General features: G+C 53.5%; 3 protein-coding genes across 6 annotated transcripts in view; 2 read left to right on the forward strand and 1 right to left on the reverse strand.

Annotated features, from left to right (window-relative positions):
- Positions 1–16,757, reverse strand: part of Usp20 (ubiquitin specific peptidase 20) — a 35,613-nt gene extending 18,856 nt beyond the window's left edge. For 2 of the 4 annotated variants that reach the window (XM_005003955.3, XM_063244215.1), the window contains exon 1: positions 9,758–9,991. The gene's annotated coding sequence lies outside the window, so the exon portion shown is untranslated. The other 2 variants (XM_063244216.1, XM_063244217.1) reach the window with 2 other exon arrangements.
- On the forward strand, positions 10,201–15,033 carry CUNH9orf78 (chromosome unknown C9orf78 homolog). Its single transcript, XM_063244249.1, has 9 exons — positions 10,201–10,368; positions 10,653–10,712; positions 11,144–11,195; positions 11,302–11,372; positions 12,177–12,254; positions 12,896–13,093; positions 13,724–13,860; positions 13,951–14,049; positions 14,383–15,033. Exons 1-9 carry the CDS (start codon positions 10,286–10,288, stop codon positions 14,472–14,474), a joined length of 870 nt encoding a protein of 289 aa, XP_063100319.1. The 5' UTR covers positions 10,201–10,285; the 3' UTR covers positions 14,475–15,033.
- Tor1a (torsin family 1 member A) lies at positions 15,402–22,422 on the forward strand. Its single transcript, XM_003470938.5, has 5 exons — positions 15,402–16,544; positions 16,822–17,087; positions 18,860–19,035; positions 19,118–19,245; positions 20,488–22,422. The coding sequence occupies exons 1-5, from the start codon at positions 16,364–16,366 to the stop codon at positions 20,733–20,735; spliced, it is 999 nt and encodes a 332-aa protein (XP_003470986.1). The 5' UTR covers positions 15,402–16,363; the 3' UTR covers positions 20,736–22,422.
- The last annotated feature ends 109 nt before the right edge of the window (positions 22,423–22,531 follow it).

A 22,531-nucleotide genomic window follows, 5' to 3' on the forward strand; every position in this document is an offset into this window, starting at 1 on the left:
AAAATCCTGCGTCAGGCTACAAATTCCTAGGACAAATGTGAGCATATGCATGTCCGTGATGTACTAATAAAGTTAATTTTCAGGGGTAGCAGGCTTAGGTTGACCTGGGGATTCCAGGCATCTCGGCACTGTGGAAGGCTCTGCTGGCGTGTTTGTCCTGAGGCAGGCTCTCCCTGCACAGTCCCAGCTGGTCTCACCCCTTGGCTCACCCCACCACGCCCAGCCCGGCATCCCGAGAGAAACTGAAAAGCTCATGCTAAAAGGCACATGGGAACACGAAAGGCCCGGCACCCCGAAACAATTTTGAAAAAGAACAAAGTTGGGGAACTCATACTCCCTGATGTCATTAATTTTTTGGTATGGGGAATCGAACTCATGACCTCATACTTGTCAGGCAGGCGCTGTGCACTGAGCTTTATTCCCAACCCTACTCCTTGATTTTAAGACTTTGTATGAAGCTATTATAATCCAGACAGGGGCTCAAACAGTTGTACAGCTCAGTGGAAAGAAGAGTCTAGAATTAGGCTCACACACGACCAGCTGATTTGCCACAAAGGGACTAAAGTACACAATGTACTGGACAAAAAATAATTATCTTTCCATGAAGTGGCAGCAGAACAACAAAACACATTTGGTTCAGGAAAAACATTTTTCCAACTTCTATCTCATATGACCCATAAAAACTAATTAGAAATGGACCACAGACTTTATTTTTTTGGTAGTATAATTTTTTTTTTTTGTCTTTTTCGCTAACAGGGATCGAACTCACAACTACCTGCTTGCAAGGCAGGCGCTTATGCCGCTGAGCTAAATCCCCAGCCCCTAGTATAATTATCTTACCTATTGTTTATATACATATATGTTGTTTCTTTCAGTTCTTGCACTAGTGAGATAATAGGATGTTTACACATGTGGGACCAGACTTTTAAAAAAATAAAACTCCACAACTGGTGGAGGTACACAAAAGGTGGTGGTACACACCTGCACTCCCAGCACACAGGAGGCTGAGGCAGGAGGATCACTGTGAGTTCAAGGCCAGCCTGAGCTATATGGCAAGATTCTGTCTCAAAACAAAGAGAAAAAGTAAAACTCCACTGCTCCTGGGTATCTTTCCAAAAGAATTAAAAGCATCATACCACAGCAACATACGCACACTAGGTTTATAGAGACACGGCTTGTAACAGACAAATGCCCATCAACTGGTGAATGGATAAAGATTTTTTTTTAGAACAGAGCACTACTCTGGCATAAACGGGGAAAAGCTTGAGATGTTTCTAGGTAAATGGATGCCCTTGAGACCACATTCTTGGGTCCAGGACACACATGTGAGTACTGCTAAGAAACCTAAGGACCCGGTTGTATAATAGCTATTGTGAAACAGGAAGAATATGTTCAAATGGGGAGGTGACAAGGGAAAGGGAGGGGAAGGAAACACGGGAGAAGTTGGAAAAAAAAGAAAGAAAGAAGGGCAGGGGACATGACTCAGCAGCACAGTGCCCACCTGAGTTTGATTCTGGGTACTAAAAACAGAAGAAAACATGGAAATAAAGCTTTGTAAATGGGCAGGGGAGGAGGGGTTGAAGAGATGGTAGGGGAAGTTACACCATGTTACAGCTACAAATTCTCTGTCTTGGTTACTTTTTTTCTCTTTGCTGGGACAAAACACCTGACATTCAAATTAAAGGGGCAAAGGGTTATTTAGCTCAGTTTGTGAAGGTTTCAGCCCGTAATTGGATGGCTCCCAGGCAAGCTTGTGGCAGGGAGTGACCGTTCTTGGTGACGGAAGACAGCACAGAGGGAGGAGCACAAGGAGAAGACACTTTCTGTGTCTCCTCTCGCAGGCCACACTCTCCCAGGGCAGGTGTAGCTCACGCCCATCACCCCAGTATTGGACATGAACCAGTCACAAACTCTAGAAGCCGGCCGTGACCCCATCAAGGCTTTGGGGGGGATCCAGGTTTCAGCCAAATCATTCTCTATGACGAATCTGAGGGTTATGTCCGTCTAAAATGTACCCAAAAAATCTAACTAAAAAGTAAAACTCCAAACTTGTAGAGGAAAATGTAGTGTAGGAAGAAAATAATTTTGCAACTTTGGAGTAGCGAAGGGCACAGACGACACTGACTTAAAACAAGAAATGCTGATAAACTCGGCTCGGTCAAAATTACAACTTTTTTTCAGAAGACCCTGCTTTAAAAATAAAATGAAGGGGCTGGGGATTTAGCTCAGCAGCATAAGCACCTGCCTTGCAAGCAGGCAGTCGTGAGTTCGATCCCTGTTACCGATAAAAATGAAAAAGACAAAAAATAAATAAATAAAATGAAAAGACAAGCCACAAAGTGAGAGAAAATACAATACTTCCATCTGATAATGGGCTAATATCAAAAATATACTTCTTTAAAGTGTCTGATAAGGCTGGGTGTGGTGGCTCACCCCTGTAATCCCAGCACTCGGGGCAAAAAATAAAAACTGAAAAAGACAAAAAAAAAAAAAAACCAACCAAACACCAAAAAACTAAAAAAGAGCTAGGAATCAGTATCTTGTGAGCATACCACAAGCATGCACCTCACAAAGCCTCATGCGGTCATGGGGGGCGGGCCCTTTGAAGGCCGCTGAGTCCAGCGTTTGTGATTGGCTTGTCCTAGCACTGGGATTGGTGGTGGGAACGCAGCCCTCGCCCAGGAACTGGGCCAGCATACAAGAGAGGGAAAGTCTCTGGCTGCTTCTGCTGGCTGCTGCCTGAAGTGTTGCCCATGTGTCGTGCCACCCTGCCTTGGAGCCAGCTGATTCCTGAGCTAAATAAACCTTTCGTTCCTCCACTTTGGGTGTCAGGTATTTTGTTCCAGTAACAGAGAAAAGTAACTAATACACACAGAGACACAGAGACAGACAGACAGACAGACAGACAGACACACACACACACACACACACACATACACACGAGGAGGAGGGAGAAAAAGAAAGAAGAGAAAAAAAAAAACATGCTTAGCATCCCTGGTTACTAGAGAAGCAGAAATTAAAGCTATGAGCTAACCTCTTACCTTGTAGAGGATGTGAAACTAAAAAGACTTACATTATGAAGAGTTGCTGAAAATAGGACAGAAATCTTTTCTCCCAGGTGGGATTAAAAAGCTCTGGGAAGGTGTCCTGTCACAGAGCCTTCTGACTTCACGCTCAGAGCTCTGCCTGGGAGAAACGAACATGTTTGTCTACATGACCCTGCAGGCATCCACTGCGCCTCTGTGCACCACAGCTAAGGGGAACCGGAGTGTGTCGTCCCAAAGTACACACCTTTGATGGAAAGAGAGATCTGCAAAAATTCTCTGCCCCACAAACTGGCCCAAAGCCAGGATATTTTTTTTTTTTTTTTTTCTGTCTTTTTGAGACAGGGCTCATTATGCAGTTCAGGCCGGCCTTGAGTTCACTTTGCAGCCCATACTGGTCTTGAATTTGCAATGATCCTCCTGCTTCAGCCTCCCAAGTGCTGGGATGATGCATGCACTCCCATGTCTGGCTCAGGACATATATTTTCAAAGGTGTCCCCTTTGCCCCCCAACCAGGAAGAACACAGTGTGGTCCTGGGACATAACGCTTCCCAGCTTGGAGACAGGAATCTGCAAACCACCTACTCGCGTTTCTTCCAGATTTTTCTTTCCAATTCCTTGATTCTGAAAAGTCTACCCCTCCCTTTCTTGGTCGCTTCCCTAAGATGTATCAGTGTGTCTGGAGGCTGGCATCAGCAGGGGCCTGGTGAAGGTTGAGGAGAAGTTTACATTTCTTCACAGGGTTTTTTTTGTTTTTGTTTTTTTGGTACTTGGGATTGAACTCATGACCTCATGCTTGCCAGGCAGGCACTTAGGCTGCTGAGCTAAATCCCCAGCCCAAAGTTTACATTTCTTTCTGACCCTTCTGGCAAGCCAGCCCGGCATTCCTGGGACATTTCACTTGTCCTGGGGCCTGCAGATGGGATCCTGGGAACTGGTGGAAGGCTTCAGAGAAAGGCCACTGCATACTCACAGGGGGTGGTGGCACATGCCCACAGTCCTGGCATTCAGGAAGCTGAGGCAGGAGGATCTGCCATGAGTTCAAGGCCAGCCTGCCTGCATGACATGGCAAGACCCTTTCCCCTCAAAAAACCCAAATCTATACCAAAGCTAGTTCTCTGAACTCCTTGTGAAGTGCTCATTTGAGGGCAGTGAAGAGTTTTTTCCTTCCTTCCTTCCTTCCTTCCTTCTTTCCTTCTTTCCTTCTTTCCTTCCCAAACTCACAGGGGCAAGAGAAAAGTGCCCAGCACTTTGTTCTTCGGGTATGTGAGCTGTGGGTTCAGGGTGTCTGCTGGTCGCTGGCCTTTAGCCTCCAAGGTACAGCCACTGATTGCTTTCGTCCTGGGTGTGGGGTCCTTGCTCACAGAGCAGAGCCCCAACATAGAATGTGGGCACAGGCCCCGCTAGCCTGCCACTGGTGCCATAGGCCCTCTAGGACGCAGCGCTGGGCACCAGTGCAGCACCTTGACACCAGTGACAGCAGCTGCCTGTCACTCCAATCTGACGCACACTCGGGTCTGGGTGGTGACTCTCAGGCAGGGATGGAAACCCCAAGCCCAGGGTTCAGTGCCTGTCACCTGCAGGTTTGTGACTTCAAATTAATCACTGGGTCCTGTTTCCTCCTCCAGAAAATGAGAACAATGCCAGCCAGAGGTTCCTGCCAGGAGGAAGTGAGCCAGTGCCCGGGGGCGATTAGCATCCTGACTTGTGGGCCCAGGATCTCCCTGGTGGCTGTTTTTCCTCCATCTGCATGGGGGGGGGGGGATGCTCTGAGAAGCGTCTAGCATGTCATGGTACTGGCTCAGTTTTGCAGATCAGGACACACTGGTAGGAAAGGAGGCCCAGGATGACACGGAAGGGTCGCCCCTGGCAAACTGGGCACAGGCCCTGCAGGTGACTGGCCGGCAAGGAAGAGCTGCAGGTGATGGCCACAGGTCGTAGCTCTGGTTCCGGGATACTGAGTCACCTGCTGGTGCCTCTGACATCAAACAACAGCCAGGAGGGCCACCCACACACCAGAACTGGTCCCCAAACAGCTTCTGAACTCTGATTCCACCCCCGAAAGTCTCTCTCTCTTCCCCACCAAGCCCCAGGAACTGCAGGCTACAGAGGATGTGGAAGACACATGACAAAACTGGATCAGGGGACGGAGGAGGGAGGAATGACATCATGGACCTGACTGGGACAAATTTAAATGAGGTTCACAAGCCTGGTGAGGGGACACATGACTGTAATCCTGCACTCTAGGAGGCTGAGACAGGAGGATCACGCATTCGATTCTAGCCTGGCAGCAACTTAACAACTGAATGACAGCCTGTTTCAAAAGAAAAAAGAAAAAGAGGGCCAGAATGCAGCTCGGTGGAAAGGCCTGGCATCAATGCCCAACACCAAAAAACACCTAAGCCCAGATCCTGGGTAACAGTAGTTATCATGGCTTGAACACTATCCCACCCCCAACCCAAAACTGCCCTCCAGAAGGCAGTGCCATTTGAGGATAAGGTCCTTAGTGAGGTCCTGTGGTCATTAGATCTTTACAGGAGGTCTCATCTACTCAGAGATAAACCACTCTCCAAGCCCTGGTCTTGGACTTCTGGCATTTAAAACTGTGAGGAAAAAAATGTTGGTGCTACTTTGCGGGGTAGCCCTGGGACACAATCACAGCTACATTAGATCAACGTTGAGGGTTTTGCCGGGTATGGGGCACACACTTAAAGTCCCAAGTATTCAGGAGGCTGAGGAAGGAGGATCACCAAATTCAAGCCCAGCCTGGGCATTTTAGTAAGTCCCTGTCTCAAAAGAAAAGCAAAGAAATGAAAAGAGGAAAAAAAAAAGGGGGGGGTGGGGGGTGGGATGGGGGCTGGGGCCAGAACTCAGCAGCAAACACTCACCCAGCGCGTGTAGGCCTGGCTTCACCCCAGACCACCAAACTAACAACAACTGGAGGACCTGAGGAGCAAAGCACTCGGCAGTCACAGAGGACACTGTCCTGAGACCCGCAGGGGGAAGGACCACAGCGCCTTGGCTTCCACTGACAGGGATGAGTAGCCACCATCGGGACAGTGAGGAGACTTTAATTAGCGACCACAAGTGACGCGGCAGCCAACCAATCCAGGTGAAAGTGCGCAGGAGACTACTGTAGTATTTTTCCAACTCTTCCTTCAGGTTTTTTTTGTTTTGTTTTGTTTTGTTTTTTGAGACGGGGTCTCACTATGCAGTTCAGGCTGGCCTTGGGCTCACTTTGTAGCTCAGGCTGGCCTCAAACTCTCAGTGATCCTCCTGCCTCAGCCTCCCAAGTGCTGGGATTAGAGGTGTGCACCACCAACCAGGCCCTTCCTTCAATTTTGTAAAAGGTCTCTGTCCCAGGAAGGACCAGGACGTGCAGCAGGGTGTGCCAGGTCCCAGGCATGGTCCTGAAGGAATCAGGTCAGGAAGCACGGCCTGCCAGGGCCACAGGGCCAGCACTGGGGGCAGGAGGGGAAAGGGAAGGAGAGCCGACCAAACACCCAGGCAGCCTGCTGAGCGGATGGGGCCGCATTGCCGTGGGGACTCAGCAGCGCGTCTCTGGGGCAGGAGGCTGGGAGGAGAGCAGGCCTGGCTGGCAGCCCAAGTGCCCATTACTCAGCATTTTCCCAGGAAGCAGCCAGGCCCTCAGGCTGGAAAGGGGACACTGCGGGCCCTCTGCCCGCGCAGTGCTGTTGTGGGTGGGTTAGCCATCGATATCCCTGTCCCGGCCGCCCTGCCCTGCTTCCACCATACAATCTTGCAAAAAAGGGGACTTGGAGGGGCTGGGGATTTAGCTCAGTGGCATAAGCGCCTGGCTTGCAAGCAGGTAGTCGTGAGTTCAATCCCTGGTACCGATAAAAAGGAAAAAGACAAAAAAAAAAAAAAAAAAAAAAAAGGGACTTGGGAACCCTCCATCTTTGTTTTTCTGTGATACAGGCCAAGCCCAGGGCCTTCGCACTGAGCTATCTCCACAGCCCTTTGGACTGTTTTATTTGGAGACAGACAGGGTCTTGCTAAGTTACAGAGACAGGACCTGAACCTGAAGTCCTCCAGCTTCAGCCTCCCAAATGCTAGGATCACAAGCATCGCCACCCCCACCCCACCAGGCTAATTACCCCATCTTCCTCTTAAGGCTAAATGGCTTCTTAAAAGCCCTGCTGCAGGGCTGGGGATTTAGCTCAGCGGCATAAGTGTCTGCCTTGAGTTGGATCCCTGGTCCGATAAAAAGGAAGACAAAAAAAAAAAAAAAAAGCCCTGCTGCGAGTGTCCAGAATCACTTACAGCCATGTCTCCCCGGGGGCCTCGAAGGCTGGCTCGGTCCTCATAATTAATGGAAACTGGCTTTCCAGACATTTCCATATATTAATCCATTTTTGCTCACTGCAGCCAAGGACAACTGTGACTCTACCGTGTCACTTATGCATTTGCCTGCGACTTCCAGCAGGACTCCAAGTGTTTTCCTTCCGTACTAATATACCAAATTGGCTTTGGGTTTATTTATTGTTCTGCTAACCTGAAAAAGTATGAAAAGCTTGGCTCTTAAATCACGGTTACACACCCCACTAGCAGGGCAGTCTGAGTTTAGAATACACACTCCAGCCAGGCATGGTGGTGCATGCCTGTAATCCCAGCCCTGGAGAGGCTGAGGCAGAAGGATTACTAGAAATTTGAGGGCAGCTTGGGCTACACAGTTGAGTTCAAGGCCAGCCTGGACTACATTGTGATATATATATATATATATATATATATGCTCTAAATAAGTTCTTTCTTAAGCAAAATGTACACAAAGTTCAGACCCGATAACCTCTAAACCCACCAGCAGCTGAGTCAAAGGTCCCAGGGCCAGCAGATGGCAGCAAGGGGACACCAGTGGAGATGGCTCAGAACCAGGGTGTGGCAAGCAGGCTGAGTGGGACTTGAACCTGGAGCCTAGAACTCAGATGTGCCAATGCCTCCTGCCCACAGCCCAGTCCTCTCCAGAGGTCACCCGTCTTTTTACCAAAGCATCCAGCGGCTTCTAACATACACTATGCTTTATTTATTAAGGCATTAGAATACTGGCTCCTCTACAGCACTGATCTTTGGTCTCTTTTGCCCACTGATGTATATTCTGCACCTAGAACAGTGCCGGACTTCTATAGTAAATGCTCAATAAGCATCTAGTGAATAAATTAGTCCTGTAAGCATTTCCGAAATGCCTGCTATGGTTGGCTGTGAACTGAGTCTCTGCCTCTCAAATCCAGCCAGACATGAGTGCGCCGGGGCTCTGAAACAAGGCACCATTTCTCCCCCACCACCAAGGAGCTGGCAGATCAACCCAAACCTGGGCCCATGACTATTGAACCCCAAAGGAAGTTAAAACCTAAGACCCAGGCTTGATTGGAATACAACTTGAATTTCCTGGAGCCTCTCTCTGAGAAGCAGTTGCCTCACTCAGAGTCTTTAGAATTACTTCTGCTCAGCAAAATGGCCCTCTGGGCCGAGGGTGTGGCTCAGTGGTAGTGCACCCACTCTTCAGGCCTGGCCTGGGACACGAACTCCAACTAGGCAAACTGGACTTGTCACAGCCCACGAAGTGGGGATCCACAAGCACTCTGGTTTTATGGAAAGGGTGGGACAGGGCCAGTTGATGTGCACCCAGGGCTCTTCCCTGGAACCTGAGATGAGGAGGGGAGTCCAGAAATGCCCCTGGTTACTGGCCCGTTTCCCCTAGTTCCATCCGAGGGAGGGGACATGTGTTTGTCAGGTAGGCAACTTCAGAGCCACTTCCTAGAGTGAGACAGCTGCTGGCTTCCTGCAGCAATTTCCAAGGAGCCTCTGTCTCCTTTGGCCCCGGGGACACAGTGTCCAGAGTGCCCTGTGCACAGAATTTGGCTGAACTGGTCAGGAGGGCGTGACTTTGAGACTTAACGTGTGGTTTTTGACCATGGACCATGGCTCTTCCAAAAATCATGTGTCTATGAAAAAATCTAACACAGGTCCACCTCCAAGGATGGAAACACCACCTCAGGCGAGACGGTTCCAGAGAGATGCCAGGAATCCCAGACTCGTGGCCTTGCTTGAGAACAACCTTCCCCAAAAAAGCCATCAGCAGCGAGTGAGATACGGTAACAACGGCTGCGGGAGCAGAGGCATACAGGCGGCCAATGCCAGGCACTGGGAGAAGCCGGGGGCCTCTTCCAGCTGTGAAAGCCAGGCAGGGTCCGTCGGGGATAAGGATTCTCATATGCAACATGAAAAGCCACTGAATTGCTTTCCTAAGGTGTGGCAGAATTCAAGGAGATAGTCCCTGCTGCCACAAAGTAAGTTCTCCCAAAGCATGAATGGCCCCATGGGGAAGAAGAAAACTATTCCTAAAGTCCCAAGAGCTATTGTGTTCGCACTGAGCTGCTTGCTAAGCGTTTGCAGATAACAGATTTTCAAACCCTCTTTACACGCAGCACCTTCGGAGTGCATGAGACCAAGGGCAGAGCGACAGTCCTCCTGGTCAAAGGAGGAAAACAAGGCACCAGAGGGGGCTTCACGCACCCGCGCGCCCCCCAAGGGGAAGACGGTGGCTGGGGACGCCGCCCTCAGGGCAGCTGGCACGGAGGTTGACAGTCACCACCGCCCAGACCTGGTCATCTTTTGTCCCGCAGGAAAAAAATATAAACACGGCAGAGCCCAAGGCCAGAGGAAACGAGCTCGGCGCACAGCAACGCCACACACACCTGCAGCGAAGGGCCAGGCCGCGGCCAAACGGGCGATGCGACAGCTCCGGACCGGGCGGCTCAGGGGCGGCGCGGGACCCCGGGAAGGGGAGGGGGCGGCGGCCAGGGCATCCTGGCTCCGATCACCTGGCCATTGCGTCCAACAGTGCACCTGGCATGTCCAGGCCCCACCGGCCCGGAGAGAGGCTGCGGTCGCTCTCGCTCCAACAGGCCCGGCCCCCCAGGCAGCCGGGAACTCACCAGCCGTAGCCACCGTCGTCTGTCAGTCAAGCTCGCCCTCCGCTACGCAGTTCGCGGTCTCGGAACCTGGCCGGCCGCGCCCCGCCTCCCCCCTCGGCTGTCCAATCGAAAGAGCGTGACGCCTGGGAGGGGGCGTGACCCGTGGGCAGTGTTGCTGGGGGCGTGCCGTGGCGGGCTAGAGGTAAACGGCGCGCGCGTTGGGACGCTGCTTACGTCACTATCACCCGCCGGAAGCAGCTCAGGGTTTGCGGGTTGCCGCGGCGGCTGCACCGCGGGGTGGCTGCCGCTATGCCGGTCACCGGGAAGACCTTCCGCCGGCGCCGGGCCGACTCTGAGTCGGAGGAAGATGAGCAGGACTCCGAGGAGGTTAGGTGGGTCTCGGACGGGCTTTCACAGGCTGGGTAGAAAGAGACCGGCGTGGGGAGGCTGGCCAGCGCCCGGGAGTCGGGCTGACACCGTTGTGTGCCGGGCTTCTGGTTTCTCCGAGAAACGGAGTTTCCTGGGGGTGAGGCCACCCGTCCGCAGTGAGAGATACCCCCGCGTGGATCTCACTTGCGGGGCTCCTGGGCGCGGGGTCGCCCTTTGGACGCGGCGGGACAAGCTGTCTGCCCACTCTGGGTTCCAGGATCCCAGCCTGTGCGTTACCGTTTTTCAGATTGAAGTTGGAGGAGACCCGAGAGGTCCAGAACTTAAGAAAGAGGCCCAACGGGGTGAGGTGGGTACCGCGGGTAGAGTAGGGGCGGTGGGGACAGTAACGCGCCCCAGCTCGGGTCCTCATGCGTCTAGGACCCGGCCTTTTCCTTGACCCACGTACACGTCCTGCTGCCTGAAGAGAAAGTGAGCCCAAGTCCAGCCCGAACTGCACAGGGAAACCCTGTCTCAAAAAGACAAAAAATAAGAAAAGCTTTGATGGACTCTGTATTTTCCTTTTGCTGCACTTATGTTCAGGCATTTATAGGAAAGTGACCAACTGTGCGTCCACACACCCTCAGGACTGCGCTGACCTCCCCAGCATTTCCAGCTGGCTTCCTGCCATCACCTCTCTAGTCTGCCCCTTGAACAATGGCGCATTTTACAAACCTTGCCTTTTACAAACCTGCTCCTTGATTCTAAATTGTACCATTTCTCTTTCTTGGTTGTGCTCAGTGCTGCCGCCCTGCTGGTGGGTGAGAAGGTGCAGGAAGAGACCACGCTAGTGGTAAGTGCCAGATCCTCCTCCCTGTAGCTGCTTCACCCTGGATAACCGTGTCTACTGGAACACTCCTGATAACCCTACCCATCTAAGCTGTGCATGCTTTCCATAGGATGACCCCTTCCAGATGAAGACGGGAGGCATGGTGGACATGAAGAAGCTTAAGGAAAGGGGCAAAGATAAGTAAGTGCAGGACCACTGAGATGCAGATTCTCCACAGCCTCTGCTGGGTCTGAGCACCCCTGAGAGCTGGGACTACAGCCAACCGTTCAGAGAACACCTGGGTGTAGCATGCCTTGTAAAGGGTGTGTGGTTTTAAAACAGAAGGATGTGGGTAGGGTGGGAAAGTGCTTGGCTGGCATGTGCAAGGCCCTGGCTTTGATGCTCAGTACCACAAAAACAAGATTTTAAAAGTAACTTGGGGCTGGGGATTTAGCTCAGTGGCATAAGTGCCTGCCTTTAAAAGCAGGCAGTCGTGAGTTCGATCCCCGGTACCGATAAAAAGGAAAAAGACAAAAAAAAAAAAAAAAAAAGTAACTCAGCCAGGTATGATGGTGCATGCCTGTAATACCAGCACTGGGGAGGCTGAGGCAGGAGGATTGCTGCAAGTTCAAGCCAGCCTGGACTACATAGCACGTCCCTGTCTCAGACAAAAAGAAAAGGAAAAAGTTCCGAGCCAAGTGATTGGAGTTGTTTTCTAAAAGTGCCTTACTCATTTCTTTTAAACCCACATGGAATCCAAATGTTAATAGAAATTTAAAAAACAGGTACTGATAAAAAAGAAAAAGACAAAAAAAAAAAAGAAAGAAATTTGAAAAATAAACGTATCCACACATTCCCCAGAGGTATTACCAAGGGCCACCTGTTTGCTTGTTCAAGTTCCAGTTTTTATACCACATCTAGCCATGGACAGGCCGTTATGCTTTTTCTCTCGTCCTTGTTTCATTCTCATGATGTAAAAGTCACCTCACTGTCATCTCCTTTTAGGATCAGTGAGGAAGAAGACCTGCACCTGGGGACATCGTTTTCCGCAGAAACCAACCGAAGGGACGAGGATGCAGACATGTAGGTACCGAGCACTCAGCTGTGGTGATGGAGGCTGGGCAGTGAGATGTGTGGTCTGAGAGGTTTCATCACAGGTGACGTTTCCAGAACTTTCTAGAGGTCACCCTGTGTGTTTGAGAACTTTGCAAACTTCTTAAGGATTCTTTAGCCAAGGATGGTAGTGCATTCCTGTAATTCTAGCTACTTAAGAGTTTATGGCAGGAAATCTACTTGAATCCAAGGGTCTGAGGCCACCCAGGGCAACATGGAAGAACTTATCTTGAAAAATATAAGAACATTCTTTAAACAGTAGCAGTCGGGATTTTTAAATTCCTTGACTTGTGGTATTTCTTCCCTAAACACTACAGGGACAAACATGGACTTGCTCACTTTTTGTTTGGCCAACAAGGCTTTTAAAATAACAGGTACCACCTGACACCATGACTCATTTCTAAACTGCTAGCACAGGGAGGCTGAAGCAGGATGGCTTTGCATGTGAGGGCAGCCTAGACCCCATAGCAAGATTCTAACACAGAAAAACCCAAAAAGGAAACGGATTCGGGGTGTCTGGATGTTGGCTGTCCACGGAGTGGCGGCCACATCCTGCGGGCCAGTGTGGAGACCCTGGCTGAGTGGTGCACACTCGTGGTCCACACCCCCAGGATGAAGTACATCGAGACAGAGCTGAAGAAGAGGAAGGGCATCGTGGAGCATGAGGAACAGAAGGTGAAGCCCAGGAATGCCGAGGACTGTCTGTACGAGCTCCCCGAGAGCATCCGCGTAGCCTCAGCCAAGAAGACAGAGGAGATGCTGTCCAACCAAATGCTGAGCGGCATCCCCGAAGTGGACCTGGGCATTGAGTGCGTATGGGCCTGTCCCCATGGGCTGTCTCTCGGGAGGTGGGGTCAGGACAGCGGCTGAAGCCTTCAGTCACAAGAAGCAAAAGCCCTTCTGTCGCCTCTGTCCCCCGCACTCCCAGGAGCTCTCTTCTCTGTGCTTGTGGCGTCCCCACAGCAGCTCACTGCGGCTCTCCCCAGGGCCTCCTTGCCCTGGCTGTGAACTCCTACTTCAGAGCACAGTGGCTGGCGCCCTCTCTCGGTACAGCAGAGTTGGGCACTGGGTCCTGGTCTCTTTTCCAGGCCCAGGAAGCTCCCTTCTCTTGGTGACACTTGATTTTCTGTTGGTCACGAAAGAGGAACAGCTCCTGCTCACCCCGGCCATGGCCTGAGCACTGTTAAGAGCATGACCGAGCTGGGGGCAGTGGTGTGCACAGTCCTCCGGACACTCAGGAGGCTGAGGCAGGAGGATCCCTGTGAGTTTCCAGACCAGCCTAGGCTACATCGAGAGCCCTGTCTCACACAAGAAAGTGGGAGAACTGCATCCCGTAGGTTCCTCAGGCAGCACAGGGCTGCCAGCCACACCCCTCAGCTCCATACGGGTGAAAGATGGTGGTCTAATGGGGGCGGGGTGCTCTTCCCATCTGCCCACAGTGCCAAGATCAAAAACATCATCTCCACGGAGGATGCCAAGGCCCGCCTGCTGGCAGAACAGCAGAACAAGAAGAAGGACAGCGAGACGTCCTTTGTGCCCACCAACATGGCCGTGAACTACGTGCAGCACAACCGCTGTGGGTGCCCCACTGCCCTGCGGGGGAGTGAGGTAGGTGGGCCTCCCCGGGTCTGACATCTGACCTCCCCTTCTCTTATGTGTCTCCTAGTTTATCATGAGGAGCTCAATGCCCCCATCCGGAGGAACAAGGAGGAGCCCAAGGCACGGCCCCTGCGAGTGGGCGACACGGAGAAGCCGGAGCCCGAGCGTAAGTGCAGCCTGGCTGGGGGGATGGGGCTGAGGTGGGGCATCTGCTTCCCAGCCCCTGCTCCTGACTCCTCCTGACCCTGCAGTCCCCACCCTTCCCAGGCCTCAGTTTCCTGGTTTATGGAATGGGGTGTTAGGGTCGCTGGGAGTTCAAGACTCTGTCTTGGAAACCGAAAAGGAAAAAAAACAGTAAAAGTCGCTCTTAGGTGACAGCTGCTTCCCGAGGCCCTCCGCGCTGTCCTGCACGGCCTACCTGAGATACCTGGTCCTCACCTTTGTATGCCAGGCCTCAAGGCGGTTCCAGCTTGGTGACAGCCTATCCTGTCCTTCTCAGGGTCCCCGCCTAACCGCAAGCGGCCAGCTAACGAAAAAGCCACTGATGACTACCACTACGAGAAGTTTAAGAAAATGAACAGGCGGTACTGAGATCCCCGGAGGTGCCCACAGAGCTCCCAGACAGAAGCTGCCGCGGCTGCTGCCACCAGTGAGGCGTCACCCGCACTGGTCAGGAGCACAAGGCGTAACTCTTCCACTGGACGGCAGACTGACTGAGAGCGCTGGTGAAGCTTGCTGTAAGATGTTGACCTCCGCTTAGTGCTTGCTCCAGGAGGAGGAGCCGTGCATGCTTGGTGCGCTGGTCCCCTTCAGATCACGCCTATAGACTGAGGCTGCAGCAGGTGAGGTGGCTCGCACCTGTAATCCCGGCACTCTGGGAGCCCAAGGCAGGAGGGCCTCAGGTTTGAGCCCAGCCTGGGCAATTTAGCCACCCCTGTCCAAATTAACAAACAAGGGCCTGGGTTTAATCCCCAGTAACTCCAAAAGCAAGAAAACACATCAGTTAGGGTTAGGGTTAGGGTCCAGGGGACCACAGAAACGTCTAGGGTGGGATTTTCTGACTTTTACAAAGCTACATTTCATTGACAAGGATAAAGGAATACTTCCTGCCCACGTTAAGAATTTAATTATTAAACACAAACTGAATCCAGCCTCCGTGTCTAAATGGTCTCCTTCCACCATCAGCCCAGAGGTGGCAACAGGTAAAGTGGGTGGCTGAGGTCCCCGCCTGGTTCCAGCCGCACCCACTTGGGGCCCAGAACCCCTCGGCTGGGCTGGGGAAGGGCGCACAGCTGACCTCCGCATGGATGCAGGGTAGAACTGCAGCCATGAACAGGAACTTGGGCGAGGCCGGCTGGAGCGGGAGCGGCCAGCAGAGGGCAGGAGTGGGATTTCTCATCGCAGGGCTGAGAGGCACAGCAGCAAGGCAGGGGTTTGAGGGAACCATGGATACCAGGAGGAGAGGTCAGTAGGGGTCATGTCCGGCTTGGCTGAGCTGTGGGCGGTGCGCGTACAGATACTCAGGTGCGCGAGCACACACGGTGTCCGCGTGCACACGATTCTTTGCTGCCGGCCGAGTCTGACTTGACTCGTCGGTACGGGGCGCACCCAGCACCGTCCTGTTAGTACGGGGAAGCAGGGCTGTCTCTGGAGCCAGGCCGTTCCTAGTGCCAGGAAACCAGGACAGGCTGAGAGCAAACCCACGGGGCTGTGTCACAGGCGCCTGGGGGGCAGCCGCTGCCGCCCCAGGGACCCGGCCCGGGTGGGGGTGAGCACATCACGCGGGAGGGGAAGGCTCCGCGCCCTGCTGAGGAGGTTTCTGCGGCTGCTCTGCCCTGGCGGGCGAAGCGGGGCCCCACACCCCACGGGGGCCTTGCGCAGCGACGTCCTAGGGGGACGGGAAGGGGCGCCCGGGGTCAGCCCAGGCCAGCAGACCGGCCCGGCCGCCGGAACCGACGTGGGCGCTTCCTTCCCAGCCCGAACCGGCCGAGGACAGAGCACAGCGGCCTGGGTGCCTGCCCGGCACCAAAAGCAAACTAAACATAAAGAAGCCATAATCCGCGTCTAACTGGGAAGAGCAAATCCCAGCTGGGAGGCACCATAGACGGCTGAGCCGCCGGCAATGAGGCGATTGCGCTCCTTCCTGTAACAGATGGCGCGCACTAGGACAAGGTTTCAGGAACCCGGCGGCCGTGAGGACTGTCTACCGCTACCTTCCGTATTAACTCCTCCGCTTTTCTGTCATCTAAACCTGCTTTAAAAACAACAAAAAACGCGATCCTCAGCGGATTGCCACAACCAACCTTTACTACGTAGAAAAGGAGCCCTGCCCCTAACAAAGATGGCGGCCTGCAGGGTCAGGAGGAGACCTGCCCGGAACAAAGAGGGCGGCCACGGCAGGGGCGGAACCGGAAGCGCACGTCGGACGAAGCGCGGGTCGCGGACGGCGCAGGAGCGCGCAGGGCGGCGCGGGTCCGGGCATGAAGCTGGGCCGGGCCGCGCTGGCCCTGCTGCTGCTGGCGCCGTGCGTGGTGCGCGCTGTGGAGCCCATCAGCCTGGGGCTGGCGCTGGCCGGCGTGCTCACCGGCTACATCTCTTACCCGCGTCTCTACTGCTACTTCGCCGAGTGCTGCGGCCAGAGGCGGAGCCTGAGCAGGGAAGGTAAGTCGAGGCAGGGCCTGCAGGGCCGGCGGGCCGCGGAAGCCGGACAACCCTGCGGGGGATGGGGCCTGGCGCCGTGACCACCACCGCAGCCCGGCCGGACTTTGGCCCCGGCCATCAGTGCGGGACGCGAGGCTGCGGACGCCGCCGGAGCTCCGCCTCCTTCCTGCCGCCCCGGGGGTAAGGGGCCCTTCCGGTGCTCCCCGAAGCGCGGAGCGGTGGTGCCCGGCTGAACGTGGCCAGCTGCGTCCCCTGCTCACCCGCCCCGTCCTCCCAGCGCTGCAGAAGGACTTGGACAACAGGCTCTTCGGACAGCATCTCGCGAAGAAGGTCATCCTGAACGCCGTGACCGGTTTCCTGAGCAACCCGAAGCCCAAGAAACCCCTTACCCTCTCCCTGCACGGCTGGACGGGCACCGGCAAGAACTTCGTCAGCAAGATCATCGCGGAGAACATCTATGAGGGCGGGCTGAACAGCGACTACGTGCACCTGTTCGTGGCCACGCTGCACTTTCCGCACGCCTCCAACGTAACGCTGTATAAGGCAAGCACGGGAGTGTGGAGTGCAGATCGCAGGGCGGACGGGTTTGGAGTGCTTGGATGAAGCTTGGGTTTTGGCAATAGGCTACTGAAAGCGGTGAGCCTGACTCTTGCTCCCTATGCCACTTCTCCTTTGCTTTTTGTTTTTTCGAGAGAGGGACCCAGAGCCCAGGCTGGCCTTCAGTGCATAGAGATCCTCCTGCCTCAGCCTCCCACAAGTTGAGATTACAGGCATGTGCTAGCTTCCTGACAATTTTTTATTTTATTTTTTTAATTTTTTTTGGAACGTGTGCACTATACAGAGGCATTGGGATCCACAGAGCAATGACCCCATCAAAGCTTGTGACGGCCAGGCATGGTGAAAATCTTAGCATTGAGGAGGCTAAAGCAGGAGGATCGTGCCAAGTTCGAGACCAGTCTGGGTTACAGAATGAGTTCAAGGCCAGCCTGAACTGCAAAGTCTCAAAAAGACAAATAATAAAAAAAAAGGGTAGTAGTAGTTTGAAAAACTAAGCCAAATAACACTTACCTGTTTAGTAGGTAGGGCTGTAGAATTTCACAGATGGCCATGATCATCTTGCCATCTTGCCATGGTAGCACTGCACATTTGGGCACATTTGGGAGGCTGAGAGGCAGGTGGATCACCGCAAAGCTGGTGAATCAAAGCTGCAAAACTGTCTCCAAAAAAATAAAACCATGCATGCTATAATGTAACCGCTGCAAACTGCCGAGGAATCCAACTCACTGATTGACAGCTGGGAGGCACTGCAGCAGACACACCTGGATTTCCATCCCACTCCTCTCCTCCCAGCTGTGCAGCCTTAGGGAGCTGCCTGAGCTCTGAGAAGCAGGTTCCTCAGCAGGAAGTGGTGCTGCTGAGCCCCTGCCCATCTGGTTCTGTAACTAGGCATCTGCCCTTCGGTGGCTCTTCTGACCTTTAGTTGCTGGTGTTGCCTTTGAAACGATGTGGATTTGTCCTTTACTCATGGAAAGTAGCTCTGCAGGTGACAGCTGTCTGGGGCTCCCGGACCATGCCACTTTCTTGCTGAAACTGGCAGTGTCCTAGGCAGAGTGGGCTGAACAGGGGATCTGGTTAGGAATGAGGCGCCCCCAGCTTAATGGCTGTGTGATTGGTGGCAGGTTGCTAAACCTCCTTGTACCTGAATTTCTCATGTGTCGGAAAAGGAGCACTCTGTATTGTTACTTGAATGGTGTTTTTTGTTTGGTTGGTTTTCTGGGACAGGGTCTCACTATGTGGCCCAGGCTGGTTTCATACTTAGAGCAATCCTCCTGCCTCAGCCTCCGGGATGCTAGGGTTACAGGCTTGCACCGCCAAGCCTGGCTGCCGTGGATTTGGAGAGTGGAGTTTAGGATGCTGTCCTGCTTACTCTGGAACATCCCTTCCCTGAGCCCTGGAGTTTAGGATGCTGTCCTGCCTACTCTGGAACGTCCCTTCCCTGAGCCCCGGTGTTAGTTGTTGGCAAGGTGCAAAGACACCGGCTGTTGAGGTGTAGCTGCACAGAGGCAGGAGAGTCTGGAGTATGAGCCTGGCCTGAATACCTATTAATTTAGCAAGATTCTGTCTCAAAAGAAAAATGGGGAAAAAAATTGAGAGTCTAGGGCTGTAGCTTAGTGTGAAGACCATGGGTTCAATGCCGAGTAGAGCTCTTAGCTGACTGCAGAGGCCCTGACTTCCATGCCCAGTGCTGCCAAAAAGAAGAAAGGGTCCGTGACACCTGTGCAGAGCTCTGACAAGGCTTTCCACCCATGACCCAGGATCAGTTACAGCTATGGATCCGAGGCAACGTGAGCGCCTGTGCACGGTCGATCTTCATCTTTGATGAGATGGACAAGATGCCCGCCGGCCTCATCGACGCCATCAAGCCCTTCTTGGACTATTATGACGTGGTGGATGAGGTCTCCTACCAGAGGGCCATCTTCATCTTCCTCAGGTGAGCAGCCAGGCCACCCCGGGGCGCCTGTGGAGCCGCGCCTGCCCGAAGCAGGCCAGCCCCTCCTCCTGCTGTCTTGCAGCAATGCGGGGGCCGAGCGCATCATGGACGTGGCGCTGGACTTCTGGAGGAGCGGGCGGAGCAGGGAGGACATCAGGCTCAAGGACATGGAGCAAGCGCTGTCTGTGTCGGTCTTCAACAACAGGAACAGTAAGTGGGGCCCTGGCCTGCACTCTGGACGTTCAGTCTCCGGGCAGTGTGTGCTGTGGATGTCCAGGAAGGCTCCTGGAGGCAGGAAAGTCATTGGCAGCCGCAGTCCTGGAGCCGGGCATCCCTGCACACCTGTCATCCCCCAAGTGGGAGGCTGAGGCAGGAGGATCATTGCAAGACCAGCCTGGGCTACAAAGTGAGCTCAAGGCTGCCTTAACTTCTAGGTGAGACACCACCTCAAACAAAAATCCAAAAGAGGATCAGCTCGGGTTTCAGGGGCTAGGCCATACCACCAGACTGGGTCCCAGAGAAATAGACAGAGGCTGGCCTTTCCGGAGCATCAGAGATGAGGGATCCAAGCTCTCAGAGGTGTAGCAGCCTCCCTGGGCCACACAGCCCCTTGGGTGTCACAGGTCCCAGACCCCAAGCCTTCCCATGGAGCTTCTGGCCCCCAGGAACGTCATGCACACCTGTGTCCTAAGCACAGGGAGGTGGAGCTGGGCTGGGGCTGACCCTGGCTGAGACCCTGGACCTGCTGTGCTGTGCTTAGCCCAGCCCTGGAGGCAGCAAAACCTGAGGCTGTGGCCTTGGGGCACAGGGATCCACCTCAGGGTTTGTAGGAGGTGGGGTCTGCTCTGTTCCTGTGCAAGTGGCAGGCGCATCACCTCAGGTGGGACAGCTTTTAAAATCCTGAGACTTCCCAGCCAGCAGAAAATGCATCCGAGACCGCCTGGCAGACCCTGCAGCTAAGGGCACTGGCCCCAAGGGCGAGGTTTGAGTTTTGGTTTTGGTGGCAGTGAGGATGGAACCCAGGGCTGCTGGGGCCATGCAGAGCCCACCCCTGGGGTGCTCACAGCGTGAACTCGGAGCATCCCTGCAGGGAGTTGGGTCCTGGTCCCCAGGTGCTCCTGGTAGGGGCCATGAGCTCGAGCTGTCCACCCTGCAGTGAAAGGCAGGGGTCTCCGGGCCGAGGGTCTTCCTGGAACTGGCCGCCTGCCCATTCTCCAAAGTGCTCCATCACCATCGGCCCAGGGCCTGACCTGGACACCCAGGGAGGCGCATTGGGTGGGTGGGTGGATGGAGAGATGGATGGACAGACAGACGGGAGGGATGGGCAGAAAGGATGACAGATGGGTGGCAGAGGTAATTGGATGGAGGGATAGACAGACAGATGAATGGTTGGATGGATGGACAGATGAACGGCTGGGGAGGTGACACGCCCCTCCCCCCTCTGCCTCCCAGGTGGCTTCTGGCACAGCAGCCTCATAGCCCGGAACCTCATCGATTACTTCGTCCCCTTCCTGCCCCTGGAGTACAAGCACCTCAAGATGTGTGTCCGGGTGGAGATGGAATCCCGCGGCTACGAGGTTGACGAGGACATTGTGACCAGAGTAGCCGACGAAATGACCTTCTTCCCCAAGGAGGAGAGGGTATTCTCCGACAAGGGCTGCAAAACTGTGTTCACCAAGCTAGATTATTACCTGGACTGATGGCCCAGAGTGCCCACAGAATGGGACAGCTCTGGGTGCTGCCTTTACTCTGTGGAGGCTGCAGGCACCCACACCTTAGGGATCATGAACATGGATGGAAGGTTCTAGAACCTTCCAAAAGTGACCAGCTCCTAGTCCATTCCTCCCAGGGCTCGTGAATTTTTAAAAAGTATGGGTTATACTGGGCGTAGTGGTGCACACTGTGATCCCAGCACCTAGGAGGCTGAGGCAGGAGGGTCTGCTGTGAGTTCAGGTCAGCCTGGGCTATGTGGTGGGTTCAAGGCCAGCCTGAACTGTGGAATGAGACCTTGTCTCAGAAAACAAAATTATGTTTTAATTTCAAGTGTTTTGTTTCAAAGAAAAAGTTTTACTGGAAATGAGATCATTTTATTTAAGATAGTTTTTAACATTCAGAGAAACTTTTTAGATTCTCAATTAGTAGTTTTGTGTGTCTAAAATCTCTATCTCAACTGCCAAAAACTCCCAAGCACTGGTCCTCCTGCCTCAGCCTCCTGAGGGTTAGAGGATAGGCATGCGCCACCGGGCCAGCACAGAGGCAGGGTCCTGAAGTGCACAGCTCTCCCTGCTCTGGCCGCCCTGGGCCCATGTCCAGCAGCACCCCCACCTCCTCCTGCAAAGCTATGTGGCTTGTCGTTACACAGAATTCCACAAACTAGTAAAGCCTAAGTGCCCCTTCTGCAGGGGCCAAAAATAGGGCTTTGAAGGCCTAGTTAGTTATCCATGGACACAGCACCAGGGTCTTCCCTTTGCACCCCCAGCCCTTGCCCTGTTTTTTTTTGTTTTTTGTTTTAAGATAGGGTTTTGCTAGATTGCCCATGTTGGGCTGGAAGTTTCCATCTTACCGCCTCAGCATCCCAGAAGGCTGCAATTACAGCTAGGTACCATGGCTTTAAGCTCCACAAACAAGGTAAGTGCAGAGAGCTGCCATTGACAGCTGAGCCTGTATGCAGTGCTGCACACGCATCTTGTGTGTGCACGCACCAGGGATGGGAACCAGGGCTCCTACATGCTAAAGGGGCTCTGCCACTGGCCTACATCCCAGCCCCCAAATTCTTCAAGACAGGATCAAAGTTGCCCAGGCTGGCCTTGAACATAGGACCCTTTTCTTAGCCTCCTGGCTTTTTTTTTTTTCTCTTTATCTTTTTGAGACAGGTCTCACTGTGCAGCTCAGGCTGGACTTGAACCACTTTGTAGCCCAGGCTAGTCTCAAACTCGCAGCAATCCTCCTGCCTCAGCCTCCAGTGTGTTGCGATCATAGGTGTGCGCACCACCACATCTGGATCTGAGTGTACTTTAAACAGAAAATCCCAACCATAGCCTGGGGAGCTCAGGCTATGCACAAAGGCGGCTCTAGTTGGAATGAAACGGCTGTCACAAGAACTGAGGCCTTGGGCCAGCTGTCCTCCCACAGGGTGTCACTCCCTGGGGATCCTGACACCACTGCAGTTGAGGACCAGCTGAGACACCAGGTAGCCATGTGAAGCTGAAGACTGATTTTCCTGTTGGTCCTGGTTTGACTGTACCCAGGCTGGTCTGCAGCTCAATCTTCCTGCCTCAGCCTTTATAGTGCTGGGGTTACACGTATGCACCACTGCACTGGTCAAAGCTCAGGTTTTGTTGCCAAATAAACTGGGGGAAAAGTCAAGTGACACCTCATAACACAGCACTCAGGCTTTGTTTCTGCTTCCTGTCCACCAAAGGATCAGTCCCAGCTTCTGGTACTGCCATGCAGGTGGGGGGAAAACAGGACAGACACGGCCTGTCCAGGTTCCAGT

Source organism: Cavia porcellus, unplaced genomic scaffold (assembly GCF_034190915.1).
Source record: "Cavia porcellus strain 051 isolate PalLab524CR breed Dunkin Hartley unplaced genomic scaffold, mCavPor4.1 scaffold_49, whole genome shotgun sequence".
Taxonomy (NCBI): domain Eukaryota; kingdom Metazoa; phylum Chordata; class Mammalia; order Rodentia; family Caviidae; genus Cavia; species Cavia porcellus.

Excerpts from the sequence above, each read along its gene's own strand:
- CUNH9orf78 (XM_063244249.1), top strand. The coding sequence starts at position 10,286 with ATGCCGGTCACCGGGAAGACCTTCCGCCGGCGCCGGGCCGACTCTGAG. Across the intron at positions 13,861-13,950 it reads CTACGTGCAGCACAACCGCT|TTTATCATGAGGAGCTCAAT; the intron begins GTGGGTGCCCCA and ends TGTGTCTCCTAG. Across the intron at positions 14,050-14,382 it reads GGAGAAGCCGGAGCCCGAGC|GGTCCCCGCCTAACCGCAAG; the intron begins GTAAGTGCAGCC and ends TGTCCTTCTCAG.
- Tor1a (XM_003470938.5), top strand. The coding sequence starts at position 16,364 with ATGAAGCTGGGCCGGGCCGCGCTGGCCCTGCTGCTGCTGGCGCCGTGC. Across the intron at positions 16,545-16,821 it reads GCGGAGCCTGAGCAGGGAAG|CGCTGCAGAAGGACTTGGAC; the intron begins GTAAGTCGAGGC and ends CCGTCCTCCCAG. Across the intron at positions 19,246-20,487 it reads GGTCTTCAACAACAGGAACA|GTGGCTTCTGGCACAGCAGC; the intron begins GTAAGTGGGGCC and ends TCTGCCTCCCAG.